Genomic DNA, 14,776 nt, shown 5'->3' with positions numbered 1-14,776 from the left:
ATGCTCCTGGACTAGAAGTTGGAGCGAAGAGCCAATTTGCTCACAGCTTGCCGTCGATCAAATGTTTAAAGGAGGAAAATCTGCCTGTGGAAGAAGGGGCTTGATCCAGCAGACTCTTGAAGGGATATCAGCATGTGCCCAGACGCAGGCAGGCTCTCGGAACTCGAGGTGCTGCTCAGATGCTCTCGGGCTAGTGCCGGAGTCTTATCCTCTGTAACTAACTCACTGGGTCTACTTGCTAGCGGTGGCCCGCACCGGACCCAGGCTGCTCAGACCATTCGCAGTTAATGAGCTGAATCTGACCCTCCGGGATGCTGCTGGGATGACTCTCTGCCGCGCCCACCGAGTCTTGGCGTTAGTTAGTGTGCTTTGACGTTCCTGGCAGACTCCCTGGGTGAAAGGTCAAACCCCAACGTCGAGGGAGTTAAGATGTCGAGCCGGGGCTGCGGTAACAGAGTCCAGCGTTTCACGGTCTGCAAGAAGCTGTGGCCAGCACCTGCGGGGACACCGCTACCCGCCCGCTCGGTCTCGATGTTGGACACGGTGCCCGCGGCAGATCCGGCCCCTCCTGCTCGCTGCGTCTCAAGGATGGACATCACCTTGGCTTCCGTGCTGCTGGCCCCTCCTGCGCTTTCCCACCTAACCGCGTTCGAAGGGACGCCTCCTGCACGGAGCATGCGTCCGAAATCGCAGTGCATGGGCACGACTGCGGGATCAATGCCTCCGGGGCCCAGCTCCGACCTTCGCTCTCGGGTGGGTCCTGGATTTACAGGGGCAACTTTCCCTCAGACCTGTAGACCCGCTGTTTCGAAGAAGGAGAGGACTGTGGTGGTGCACCAGATCCGGCCTGCAAACGCGTCCTCCTCGGCTGGCATGTCGTCGCAGCCTTTGCCGTTCCAACCTGAGCTGAAGATGGTTCCAAAAGCCGATCGTGGCTGGGCGCAGCCGGAGACTTCGAAACCACCCTGGGTGCCCGTGGGAGCTGGTCAGCCCACCCCCTCCGTGCCAGCACAACGGGTCAGCAGGCTGCAGGTCACGTTGGCCGATGTGCGGAACCTGCCCGGACATCATGTTGCCTCATTGACTGTCAGCCCACAGTCAGCAGCGCGCGCCTCGAGCCACCGAATCTCAATTCACAGCACGTCCTGCGTCTCCCGACCGAGTGGCCCTCTGCCGGCACTGGGTGTGGTTCCCTCTGCCGCCCCTCTGCCTCGCTTCTCTCAGATCGTGCTGGTGTTGCAGAGGAGCCCCGAGCCGGAGGCCTCCGGTTGTACTCTGAATTGTATCTTCAATCCCTCTCTGGCCAACAGCTGTGGCCCCGTTGTCTCCATCAGTCTGACCCCAGTCCAGACAAGCCACAAGCTTTCCCAATGTGCCGCCGAGCCCCCAACAGGCCCGAGGACCAGCAGCCCAGCCCAGAATTTCACTGCTCTTTCCGAAGCCAAACCTCGGAATGCGGAGGAAGTGGCACATCTCCCCGTGCGGTGCACCTGTGGCAACAAAGATCGCCGCTGGATGGCTGAGAGTAACCCTATGGGCGGCAATCTCCAAACTGGTTACAAGGACATCAGCCACACCACTCCCAGTGTGCTGCAGGTCACCTGCGGGAAATCAATGAGCTTATTTCTAAAGGTCAGACCACAGTTATCAGGAGATATCCTTCAGCATTAATTCCCTCCTGCACTTCGATTAAAGCAGGCTTCATATCATGTGGCACGTTGTGTGTAATTGAGGGCATCGGCAGTCATGGCTGCATGGAGTATTATCCACAGGACAAACAGGGTACAGCTGGGAAACATGGACATTTTTGTTTCCTGTGTTCCTTCAACTGTTTTGTGAGTTTTATGCTCATGAAGGTGAGGGATGTCAGTGCTGGTGATTTCAGGAGCCCAGTGTCGGCCAGGGCAGGTACAGCACGAGTTAGATACAGAGTAAAGCTCCCTCTGCACTGTCCCATCAAACACTCCCAGGGCAGGTACAGCACGAGTTAGATACAGAGTAAAGCTCCCTCTGCACTGTCCCATCAAACACTCCCAGGGCAGGTACAGCACGGGGTGAGATACAGAGTAAAGCTCCCTCTACACTGTCCCATCAAACACTCCCAGGGCAGGTACAGCACGGGGTGAGATACAGAGTAAAGCTCCCTCTGCACTGTCCCATCAAACACTCCCAGGGCAGGTACAGCACGGGTTAGATACAGAGTAAAGCTCCCTCTACACTGTCCCATCAAACACTCCCAGGGCAGGTACAGCACGGGTTAGACACAGAGTAAATCTCCCTCTACACTGTCCCATCAAACACTCCCAGGGCAGGTACAGCACGGGGTTAGATACAGAGTAAAGCTCCCTCTGCACTGTCCCATCAAACACTCCCAGGGCAGGTACAGCACGGGTTAGATACAGAGTAAAGCTCCCTCTACACTGTCCCATCAAACACTCCCAGGGCACCTACAGCATGGGTTAAATACAGAGTAAAGCTCCCTCTGCACTGTCCCATCAAACACTCCCAGGGCAGGTACAGCACGGGTTAGATACAGAGTAAAGCTCCCTCTACACTGTCCCATCAAACACTCCCAGGGCACCTACAGCACGAGTTAGACACAGAGTAAATCTCCCTCTACACTGTCCCATCAAACACTCCCAGGGCAGGTACAGTACAGGTTAGATACAGAGTAAAGCTCCCTCTACACTGTCCCATCAAACACTCCCAGGGCAGGTACAGCACGGGGTTAGATACAGAGTAAAGCTCCCTCTGCACTGTCCCATCAAACACTCCCAGGGCAGGTACAGCACGGGTTAGATACAGAGTAAAGCTCCCTCTACACTGTCCCATCAAACACTCCCAGGGCACCTACAGCACGAGTTAGACACAGAGTAAATCTCCCTCTACACTGTCCCATCAAACACTCCCAGGGCAGGTACAGTACAGGTTAGATACAGAGTAAAGCTCCCTCTACACTGTCCCATCAAACACTCCCAGGGCAGGTACAGCACGGGTTAGATACAGAGTAAAGCTCCCTCTACACTGTCCCATCAAACACTCCCAGGGCAGGTACAGCATGGGGTTAGATACAGAGTAAAGCTCCCTCTACACTGTCCCATCAAACACTCCCAGGGCAGGTACAGCACGGGTTAGATACAGAGTAAAGCTCCCTCTACACTGTCCCATCAAACACTCCCAGGACAGGTACAGCACAGGTTAGATACAGCGTAAAGCTCCCCCTATGCTGCCTGATAAATTGCCTCAGACCAATCTTCAGACATGTTTAACTTTCCTTTTTCCCAAACCAGCTGGTCTGTGAGCACCCTGGGGATAAACTGTGTTGGCTGTGGAATATTTTGAAAATGCAGTGCAGCTTTGCAGCACAGTTGAGTCTCGTGGGTTAGGATGACAGGTGCAGGGATAAAATGTCTCGAACGCTGTCTTGGATTGTATGAGCGTGAACACTGATGGTGAGCGGGGACGGCTGGAACAGATAGGAGACTACATGTAGTTGAATGTGCCGTGAGGTGGCGAGCACTGACTGGCTGCGATCTTATTTCAGGTATACCTAAGGTCCAGTGAGCTGGGTACATCCATGGACACCGTGGACTCTCTCATCAAACGGCACGAAGCCTTCGAGAAATTGCTGGCGACTCAGGAGGAGAAGGTAAATCAGGCCCTACCCAGGCCGTGCAAGGTTAGATTGCATAGAACCATGAAAGAAAAGAGGCTGCAATGATCTGGAGAAAGTGTGGGGTAATGTAACCAGAACTATTCTCTCACATGGAGCAGTGTGCCTTGCGTCACTTGCAACACTTGCTCTGAGTTATAATTTCCAGATATTTCCTACTCTGTGAATGGGTCAAAGCCAACTTAACTCTCTGAGGGTTTGTGGGCCTGTGTTTAACCCTCAGGGTGGGTCGGGCTGTGTATATCTCTCTCAGGGTGGGTCGGGCTGTGTGTATCTCTCTCAGGTTGGGTCGGGCTGTGTTTAACCCTCAGGGTGAGTCGGGCTGTGTTTATCGCTCTCAGGGTGGTCGGGCTGGGTTTAACTCTCAGGGTGGGTCGGGCTGTGTTTAACCCTCAGGGTGGGTCGGGCTGTGTTTAACTCTCAGGGTGGGTCGGGCTGGGTTTAACCCTCAGGGTGGGTCGGGCTGTGTTTAACTCTCAGGGTGGGTTGGGCTGTGTTTAACCCTCAGGGTGGGTCGGGCTGTGTTTAACTCTCAGGGTGGGTCGGGCTGTGTTTAACTCTCAGGGTGGGTCGGGCTGTGTTTAACTCTCAGGGTGGGTCGGGCTGGGTTTAACCCTCAGGGTGGGTCGGGCTGTGTTTAACTCTCAGGGTGGGTCGGGCTGTGTTTAACTCTCAGGGTGGGTCGGGCTGTGTTTAACTCTCTCAGGGTGGGTCGGGCTGTGTTTAACCCTCAGGGTGGGTCGGGCTGTGTTTAACTCTCTCAGGGTGGGTCGGGCTGTGTTTAACTCTCTCAGGGTGGGTTGTGCTGGGTTTAACCCTCAGGGTGGGTCGGGCTGTGTTTAACTCTCAGGGTGGGTCGGGCTGGGTTTAATTCTCAGGGTGGGTCGGGCTGTGTTTAACTCTCAGGGTGGGTCGGGCTGTGTTTAACTCTCAGGGTGGGTCGGGCTGTGTTTAACTCTCAGGGTGGGTCGGGCTGGGTTTAACTCTCAGGGTGGGTCGGGCTGTGTTTAACTCTCAGGGTGGGTCGGGCTGTGTTTAACTCTCAGGGTGGGTCGGGCTGGGTTTAACTCTCAGGGTGGGTCGGGCTGTGTTTAACTCTCAGGGTGGGTCGGGCTGTGTTTAACTCTCAGGGTGGGTCGGGCTGTGTTTAACTCTCTCAGGGTAGGTCGGGCTGTGTTTAACCCTCTCAGGGTGGGTCGGGCTGTGTTTAAATCTCTCAGGGTGGGTCGGGCTGTGTTTAACCCTCTCAGGGTGGGTCGGGCTGTGTTTAACCCTCTCAGGGTGGGTCGGGCTGGGTTTAACTCTCAGGGTGGGTCGGGCTGTGTTTAACCCTCAGGGTGGGTCGGGCTGTGTTTAACCCTCTCAGGGTGGGTCGGGCTGGGTTTAACTCTCAGGGTGGGTCGAGTTGGGTTTAACTCTCTCAGGGTGAGTTGGGCTGTGTTTAACTCTCAGGGTGGGTTGGGCTGTGTTTAACTCTCAGGGTGGGTCGGGCTATGAGAGGGACACTATCTTTAGCCTCAGTGCTGCAATTTAGGATGGAGAAGATAAGCCCGGTGAGCAGGTTCTGGTCCAGTGATCTCTGCTGGAAAATGTCAATCCAGTGAGAGCAATGGCCTCAGCTCTGATGCCCCTGAGGTTGAAGAACCAACAGACGCACACTGTCCAGCTCTCTCATAAGGAATGAGCATGGGTTATGTACTGGAGCGCGGCCACTGACTTTACCCAGCAATGGTCGGGTGCACCAGGGAAGGGGATGCTTAAGGGTCAATACAGCAGGAATCGCCACTTCACAAAAGTGTACATCTGTGTAACTGTTTGTATAAAAGTTCAATGTCGTGGTGTAACTGTATGGGTATGGGTGTAACCATGGTGGGGAGGGGTGTAACCGTGGGGGGGAGGGGTGTAACCATGTGGAGGGAGGACTGTAACCGTGGAGGGGAGGGATGTAACCGTGGGGGGGGAGGCGGGTGGTATAACCAAATGGGGGTGTAACCATGGGGGGGGGGGGGGTCGGGGGGGTTTGTAACCGTTGGAAGGGAGGGGTGTAACCATGAGAGGGGTGTAAACGTGGGGGGGGAAGTGTAACCGTGGGGGGCTGTAAACGTGGGAGGAGTGTAACCGTGGGGGGGTGTAACCGTGGGGTGGGGGGCAACCATGGGGGATGTAACTGGGATGGGGTGTAAGGGGGGATGGTGTAACCATTTATCCCAATGGAAATTCATAACCTGCTATCAGTGACAGCACCATCATGATATCACTTGCAAAGTACGGTGTTTAGTGTTTATATTACTGGACTCATAATCCCGACAACGTGAGTTCAAATCCTACCGTGTAGTCTGATAATTTGAATTGGGTTTTAAAAAATCCGGATATAAAAAGCTGGTAGAGGTATCAGTAATGAAACTGTCTGATTGTGATAAAAACCCAATTGGTTCTCTGATGTCATTACCCAGTCTGGCCTATATGTGGCTCCTGTCCCAAACCAACATAGTTGACTCTAGCATGACAGATGTCAGGTTGAGAATACAAGTCAGAACAAAGCTGAATATAGAACGTTCAGAGGGGAAGTGAAAAAACAAATAAGAGGGACAAAGAGACAGTATGAGAATAGAATGGTAGCTAACATAAAAGAGAATCCAAAAGTCTTCTATAGGCATATAAAGGGGTAGTGAGAGGAGGGGTGGGGCCGATTAGGGTCCATACTGGAGAGCTACACATGGAGGCAGAGGGTATGGCTGAGGTACTAAATGAATACTTTCCACCTGCCTTCACCAAGGAAGAGGATGCTGCCGAAGTCATAGTGAAAGAGGAGGGAGTCGCGATACTGCATGGGATAAAAATTTATAAAGTGGAAGTTCTAGAAAGGCTGGCTGTATTTAAAATAGATGAGTCACCAGGACTGGACGGGATGCACCTTAGGATTCTGAGGGAAGTAAAGGTGGAAATTGCAGAGGTACTGACCATAATTTTCCAAACCTCCTTGGATACGAGGGTGGTGCCAGAGGACTGGAGAATTGCAAATGTTGCACCCTTGTTCACAAAAGGGAGTAAGGATAAACACAGCATCTACAGGCCCACTCCTGTTCCTATTTCTTATGTTCCATACTACCGAGGGGGGTGGGTGGGTAACCATGAGGGGGTGTAACTGTGGGGGGGGGGCAACCGTGGGGGGGGCATAACCATTGGAGGGGGGGGGGGCGTGTCAGCCTTTCTAGTACTTCCTCCTTATCAATTTTTCAACCATCCAGTATCGCAATTACCTCCTCTTTCACTATGACTTCGGCAGTGTGGAACATAAGAAATAGGAGCAGGAATAGGCCCTACGGCCCCTCGATCCTGCTCCATCATTCAATAAGATCATGGCTGATCATCGACCTCAACTCCACTTTCCCGCCCGATCTCCACTTTCCATTGATTCCCCTAGACCAAGAATATATTCAGAGACTCAACATCCACAGCCCTCTGGGGCAGAGAATTCCAAAGATTCACCACCCTCTGAGTGAAGAAATTCCTCCTCATCTCTGTCTTAAATGGCCAACCGCTTATCCTGAGACTGTGCCCCCCTAATTCGAGACTCTCCAGCCCAGGGAAACAACCTCCCTGCATCTACCCTGTCAATCTCCTTCAGAATCTTGTATGTTTCAAGAGATCACCTCTCATTCTTCTAAACTCGAGAGAATATAGGCCGAGTCCGCTCAATTTCACCTCATAGGACAATCCCCCATCCCAGGAATCAGTCTGGTGAACCTTTGTTGAACTCCCTCTATGACAAGTATATCCTTCCTTCGATAAGGAGACCAAAACTGTACAAAGTACTCCAGGTATGGTCTCACCAAGGCCCTGTACAATTGTAACCTTATTGTTATACACCAACCCCTTTGCAATAAAGGACAACATGCCATTTGCCTTCCTTACTGCTTGCTGTAACTGCATGCTAGCTTTCTGTGTTGCTATCACAAGGTCACCCAAATCTCTCTGAACACCAACATTTAAACTTTCTCACTATTTAAAAAAAGTATTTTTTCTATTCTTCCTCCCAAAGTGACTAACCTCATATTTCCCCACATTATACTCCATCTGCCACCTTACTGCCTACTCACTCAGTCTATCTATATCCCTTTGCAGATGCTTTGTGTTCTCCTCACACTTACTGGCCCACCCAGCTTTGTATCGTCAGCAAACTTGGATACATTACACTCGGTCCCTTCATCTAGGTCATTAATATAGACTGTAAATAGCTGAGGTTGCAGCATCGTTGACCAATCCTCTATCCATACTAATACATTACCTCCAACCCAATGAGCCCTTATCTTGTGTAATAACCTTTTATGTAGCACCTTATCGAATGCCTTTTGGAAATCCAAATATACTACATCCACTGGTTCCCCTTTATCTACCCTGCTAGTTAGATCCTCAAAAAACTCTAATACATTTGTCAAACACAATTTCCCTTCATAAAACCATGTTAACTCTGCCTAATTATGTTATGATTATCTTCGTGTCCCAATACCACTTCCTTAACAAAGGATTCCAGCATTTTCCTGATGGCTGATGTCAGGCTAACTGGCCTGCAGTTCCCTGTTTTCTCTCTCCCTCCTTTCTTGAATAGCAGGGTTACATTTGCACCTTCTAGTCCACTGGGACCATCCCTGTATCTCAGGAATTTTTGAGGATCAAAACCAATGCATCCACTATCTCTGCAGCCACCTCTTTTAGAACCCTAGAATGTAGGCCTTCAGGTCCAGGGGATTTGTCGGCTTTTAGTCACATTAGTTACTCTAGTACTTTTTCTCCACATATTAATTACATTATGTTCCTCACGCTCCTTAGACCCTTGGCTTCCCCACCATTTTAGCTAAGTTTTTTGCATCTCCTATTGTAAAGATAGATAAAAAATATTTGTTTAACGTTTCTGCCATTTCCTTATTCCCCATAATAATTAGCCTCTAAGGGACCAATGTTTACTTTTGTTACTCTCTTTCTTCTTACATTCTTGTAGAAGCTCTTACAATCTGTTTTTATATTTTTTGCTAGTTTTCTCATAATCTCTTTTTTTCCTTTTTTGATCAATTTTTTGGTCATCCTTTGCTGGTTTCTGAAACTCTCCCAATCCTCAGGCTTACTACTATTCTTTGAAACATTATAAGCTTCTTTCAATCTAATGCTATCATTGACTTTAGTTAGCCACGGATGGATCACTTTTCCTGTGTAGACTTTGTTTCTCAATGGAATGTATTTTTGTTGAGAATTATGAAAGTTTTTACAAACAATAATCTGGCTAAAATTAACAGCCACTTGGACATGTAGATTAATTAAGGAAAGCCAGCACAGATTTGTTAAAGACAAATCATGTTTAACTAATACAAAAGTTTGAAATGTAACAGATTCCAGGGCCCCAAAGACTCCTTCCAAGTGAAACAGCGATTTACTTGTACTTGGTATACTGTATTCGCTACTCACGATGTGGTCTCCTCTACATTGGGGAGACCAAACACAGATTGGGTGACCGCTTTGCGGAGCACCTCCGTTCAGTCCATAAGTTGTGACCCCAAGCTTCCGGTCGCCTGTCACTTTAATTCTCTGCTCCACTCCCACTCTGACCTCTCTGTCCTCAGCCTCCTACACTGTTCCAATCAAGCTCAATGCAAGCTCGAGGAACAGCACCTCATCTTTCGTTTAGGCACTTTACAGCCTCTGGACTCAACATCGAGTTCAACAATTTCAGACCATAACCTCTGTCCATCTTTTGTTCCCTTTCCTCCCTTTTCTTTACAAACCACTCCCCGCGCCCCCCCCACCCCCCCGCCACCCCTTTTTATTTCTCTCGATTTTCCAGGGTAGCTGGTGATGATTCCGCCGCTCACACCCATCTAGACTCATCTTTTGTTTCCTAACTTGTGGCATTACCATCGCAATTTGGCCCATCATCCCTTTTGTCTCTCCAATCTCTCCTGCCTTCCACCCAATCAGAGACCTTCCCTTTTGTTCTTTCTTCCCCTCCCTCTTTCAGGGCCCCGGCATTTCCTGTTACATCTCAAACTTTTCCAGTTCTGACGAAGGGTCATCGACCCGAAACGTTAACTCTGTTTCTCTCCACAGATGCTGCCAACATTTTATGTTTTTATTTCGTGTTTGAGTTTTTTTGATGAAGTAACAAAGAGGGTTGATGAGGGCAATGCGGTTGACATGGTGTACATGGATTTCCAAAATGCGTTTGACAAAGTGCCACATAATAGGCTTGCAGCAAAGTTGAAGCCCATGGAATAAAAGGGACAGTGGCAGCATGGATCCAAAATTGGCTCATTGACAAGAAACAGAGAGCAGTGGAGAACGGATGTTTTTCGGACTGGAGGAAGGTATACAGTGGTGTTCCCCAAGGGTCGGTACTAGGACCACTGCTTATCTTGACATATATCAATGACTTGGACTTGGGTGTAGAGTGCACAATTTCAAAATTTGCCGATGGCACAAAACTTGGAAGTATAGTGAACAGTGAGGCGGATAGTGATAGACTTCAGGAAGACATAGACAGGCTGGTGGAAAGGGCGGACATGTAGCAGATGAAATTTAATGCAGAAAAGTACAAAGTGATGCATTGTGGTAGGAAGAACAAGGAGAGGAAATATAAACTAAAGGGTACAATTCTAAAGGGGGTGCATGAACAGAGAGACCTGGGGGTATATGTGTACAACTCGTTGAAGGTGGTTGGGAAAACGGTTAAAAAAGCATACGGGATCTTGGGCTTCATAAATAGTCATAGAGTACAAAAGCAAGGAAATTATGATAAACCTGTATAAAACGCTGGTCCGACCTCAACTGGAGTAGTGTGTCCAATTCTGGGCACCGCACTTTAGGAAGGATGTGAAGGCCTTAGAGAGGGTGCAGAAAAGATTTACAAGAATGATTCCAGGGATGAGTTATGTGGATGGACTGGAGAAGCTGGTGTTGTTCTCCTTGGAGCAGAGATTTGATAGAGGTGCTCAAAATCATGAGGGCTCTGGACAGAGTAGAGAGAGAGAGAGAAACTGTTCCCATTGGCGGAAGGGTCGAGAACCAGAGGCCACAGATTTAAGGCGATTGGCAGAAGAACCGAAGGCGACATGAGGGAAAACTTTTTACATAGCGAGTGATTAGGATCTGGAATGCACTGCCTGAAAGGGTGGTGGAGGCAAACTCAATTGTGGCTTTCAAAAGGGAATTGGATAAGTATATGAAGGAAAAAAATGTGCAGGGCTCTGGGGAAAGAGCGGGGTAGTGGGACTAACTGAAGTGCTATTGCAGAGAGACCGCACGGGCTCGATGGGTCAAATGGCCTCCTTCTGTGCTGTAACCATTCTGTGATTCATTCTATGGCTCTATAATTCTTAGCCACCCTCTAAAATTACCTAGCAAGCCTCTCAGTTGTATCAGCAGCTCAAGAAGGTGGTGAGGGCCCAGAGTGCCCCCGAGACATGCTGCTCCAGACAGTGAGCCTTGTTTGGTTTTTGTTTCAGGTGACGTCACTGCAGGAACAGGCAGGCAAGCTGCAGGAAGAGGGTTTGAAACGTGACGATGCCAGTCGTATCCAGCAGAAGCTCAACACCATCCTGGAGAGGAGGAACCGCATTAAGGAGCTGTCACAGAGCCGCAAGCGAGATCTGAGCACTGCCCACCTGCTGGCTCGCTTCAACCAGGACCTGACCGAGGTACAGTACCGCTTCTCACCGCGGTGGCTGTCCATACACTGGCCCTGGCCTCACACCAGAACAACATAAACATAAGAAATAGGAGCAGGAGTAAGCCATTCGGCCCCTCGAGCCTGCTCCGCCATTCAATGAGATCATGACTGATCTTCTACCTCAACTCCACTTTCCTGCACTGTCACAATATCCCTTGATTTCCTTAATATCCACAAATCTATCTATCTCTGTCTTGAACATACTCAAAGACTGAGTCTTCACAGCCCTCTGGGGTAAAGAATTCCAAAGATTCACCACCCTCTGAGTGAAGACATTTCTCGTCATCTCCGTCCTAAATGGCCGACCCCTTATTCTGGGACTGTGACCCCTGGTTCTAAACTCCGCAGCATGGGGAAACATCCTCCCTGCATTTACCCTGTCAAGCCCTGTACGGATTGTGTATGTTTCAATGAGATCACCTCTCATTCTTCTAAACTCTAGAGAATATAGGCGTAGTCTGCTCAGTCTCTCCTCATAGCACAATCCCCCATCCCAGGAATCAGTCTGGTGAACCTTTGTTGCGCTCCTTCAATGGCAAGTATATCCTTCCTTAGGAATGAAACTGTGCACAATACTCCAGGTGTGGTCTCATCGGGGCCCTATATAATTCACCGATTGACAGCAGTAATTTATGTAGACACAACAATGTGAGGAGACATTTCAGAAACTTCACCCTGAGAGGACAGACGCGAAACTCCAGTCAAACTAGTCGTGTATTTCTGATTCCGTTGTCTGGTCAGGTCAGGCAGTGTTTACAGAGCAGGCCATTCGCGAATACCAACAAATAAACTTGCATTTATACAGCGTCATTCACAGCCTCAGGACGTCCCAAAGCACTTTACAACCAACTTATCTAGCTTTCCCTTAAATGCATCGATGCTATTTGCCTCGACAACTCCATCATCATCAAAGGCAGTCCCTCGGAATCGAGGAAGACTTGCTTCCACTCTTAAAATGAGTCCTTGGGTGGCTGTACAGTCCAATACGAGAACCACAGACCCTGTCACAGGTGGGACAGATAGTCGTTGAGGGAAGGGGTGGGTGGGGAGTGTGGTTTGCCGCACGCTCTTTCTGCTGCCTGCGCTTGATCTCTGCATGCTCTCAGCGATGAAACTCGAGGTGCTCACCACCCTCCCGGATGCACTTCCTCCACTTAGGGCAGTCTATGGCCAGGTGCTCCCAGGTGTCAGTGGGGATGTTGCACTTATCAGGGAGGCTTTGAGGGTGTCCTTGAAACGGAGTTCCGAGTAGAGTGCTTACTTTGGGAATCTCGTGTCTGGCATGCGAACAATGTGGCCTGCCCAGCGGAGCTGATCAAGTGTGATCAGTGCTTCAATGCTGGGGATGTTGGCTTGGTCGAGGACACTAATGTTGGTGCATCTGTCCTCCCAGGGTGGTAGTTGCTTTCACACTGTCTGGGTAAAGACGTTTCTCCTCAATTCCGTATTGGATTTATTAGTGCCTATCTTATATTCACAGCACCTAGTTTTGAACTCCACCACAAGTGGAAACATTTTCTCTAGCGTCTGCCCTATCTAACCCTTTCATAATCTTAAAGGCCTCTATCGAGTCACCCCTCAGCCTTCTCTGTTCTGGAGAAAGGAGCCCCAGCCTGTTCAGTCTTTCCTGCCCAGTATAACCTCTCAGCGGACGGAAGCTATCAATGAAATTTGTGCACCGCGAGCCAGGACAGCAGATTGGGAGCAGATGTGGCTGCTGGATCAGGCAGCAACTCCGACTGAGCTCATTCTGGAAGGGAGTGGCAGGAGACGCCAATACCTCCAGAGTGAGATCATGGCTCAGAGCGCAACAAAGGATTACTGCAGGATGTCGGAACGCTCGACACAGTGGCAGATTAAAAGGCAGGCATCTATGAGAAAATTCAGTGGGCGCACTGTGCGCTGCACTTTCATATATTCTCGGCTAGAAATCTCTTGGTGGGACTCCCATCGCGCTGGTGTCTGAATCCTGATCTAAAGACAGTAGGTTTGATATGATTCAGCTTAGGCTGAGCATGTTCACCCAGCACCAAGTAAACCCGAGGCACCGAGCAAAAACGATGATGGGTACAAGCCACATAGGGGACGCACAGGCTCTGAGTTGACACATTTAGGGGACAAGGCCGGTGGAGCGGGAGGTTAGAATTGCTCCAGTTGCCGTGCGTAGTGAACTCTTACTGAGTGCGTTTAAGCTGTTATTCCATTGGACACTGTTGCTTCTTCCCCGAGGTTTTTCATATTCTTAAAATGAGCAGCAATACATTGGAGCAATTGTTTGCAGGGTGAGGCTGCTGTGGAAACAGCCAATGAAGGCTGTGTGTGTATGTGTCCATCGGCAGGCACTGAACACTGCTCGTTTATTTTGTGTTGTAGCTTGAGATGGACAAATACGCCTTCTGATTTATAGGCATGGTGTGTTAAGCGGAAAATTCGCTCCGTTTTCTACTTGTCTGATAGAAAGAACAGATGGTTTAACAGGAACAGCACAGCAGGGATTTCCTGCTCCCGGTACAGCGTCAAACTCCATCCATTACCAGCTCAGCAGAGGGAATAATTTGCATGGAATAAGAGGTGGCCTGGAGCCTATTGAACTGAAGCTCCACCTGCATGGCATGGAGTGTACCCAGTCCGAACCAAAGCACCAGGCAGCAGTGCACAATCCTGCCCCCCTCCGCACACAGTGACACGTGCCATGCCCCCCGCCGCACGCAGTGACATGTCCCATCCCCCCCTTCCCCCCGCACACAGTGACACGTCCCACCCCCACCCCCCCCGCACACAGTGACACGTCCCACCCCCCCTCCCCCCCGCACGCAGTGACATGTCCCATCCCCCCCTTCCCCCCGCACACAGTGACACGTCCCACCCCACCTCCCCCCCGCACACAGTGAGACGTCCCATCCCCCCCCGCCGCACACAGTGACACGTCCCTCCCCCCCGCACACAGTGACATGTCCCATCCCCCCTCCCCCCCGCACACAGTGAGACGTCCCACCCCCCCCCCGCACACAGTGACACGTCCAACCCCCCCTCCCCCCCCCGCACACAGTGAGACGTCCCATCCCCTCCCCCGCACACAGTGACACGTCCCACCCCCCCTCCCCCCCGCACACAGTGAGACGTCCCATCCCCCCCCCCCGCACATAGTGACATGTCCCATCCCCCCTCCCCCCCGCACACAGTGAGATGTCCCATCCCCCCCCCTGCACACAGTGACACGTCCCACCCCCCCTCCCCCCCGCACACAGTGAGACGTCCCATCCCCCCCCCCGCACACAGTGACACGTCCCACCCCCCCTCCCTCCCCGCACACAGTGACACGTCCCATCCCCCACCTCACACAGTGACACGTCCCATCCCCCACCTCACACAGTGACATGTCCCAT

At 50.8% G+C, this 14,776-nt stretch overlaps 1 protein-coding gene across 1 annotated transcript in view; it reads left to right on the top strand.

Annotated features, from left to right (window-relative positions):
• The window catches only part of sptbn5 (spectrin, beta, non-erythrocytic 5), a 635,480-nt gene that overhangs the window by 299,257 nt on the left and 321,447 nt on the right, over nucleotides 1-14,776 (top strand). The window contains exons 37-38 of the mRNA XM_070878655.1: nucleotides 3,545-3,649; nucleotides 11,167-11,358. Coding sequence (XP_070734756.1) covers nucleotides 3,545-3,649; nucleotides 11,167-11,358 — 297 coding nt within the window. The remainder of the gene's footprint in view (nucleotides 1-3,544; nucleotides 3,650-11,166; nucleotides 11,359-14,776) is intronic.

The sequence above is a fragment of the Pristiophorus japonicus genome, chromosome 4 (assembly GCF_044704955.1).
Source record: "Pristiophorus japonicus isolate sPriJap1 chromosome 4, sPriJap1.hap1, whole genome shotgun sequence".
Lineage (NCBI taxonomy): Eukaryota > Metazoa > Chordata > Chondrichthyes > Pristiophoridae > Pristiophorus > Pristiophorus japonicus.
The sequence above is the reverse complement of the archived record's forward strand: the minus strand, read 5'-3'. Positions and strand labels throughout refer to the sequence as shown.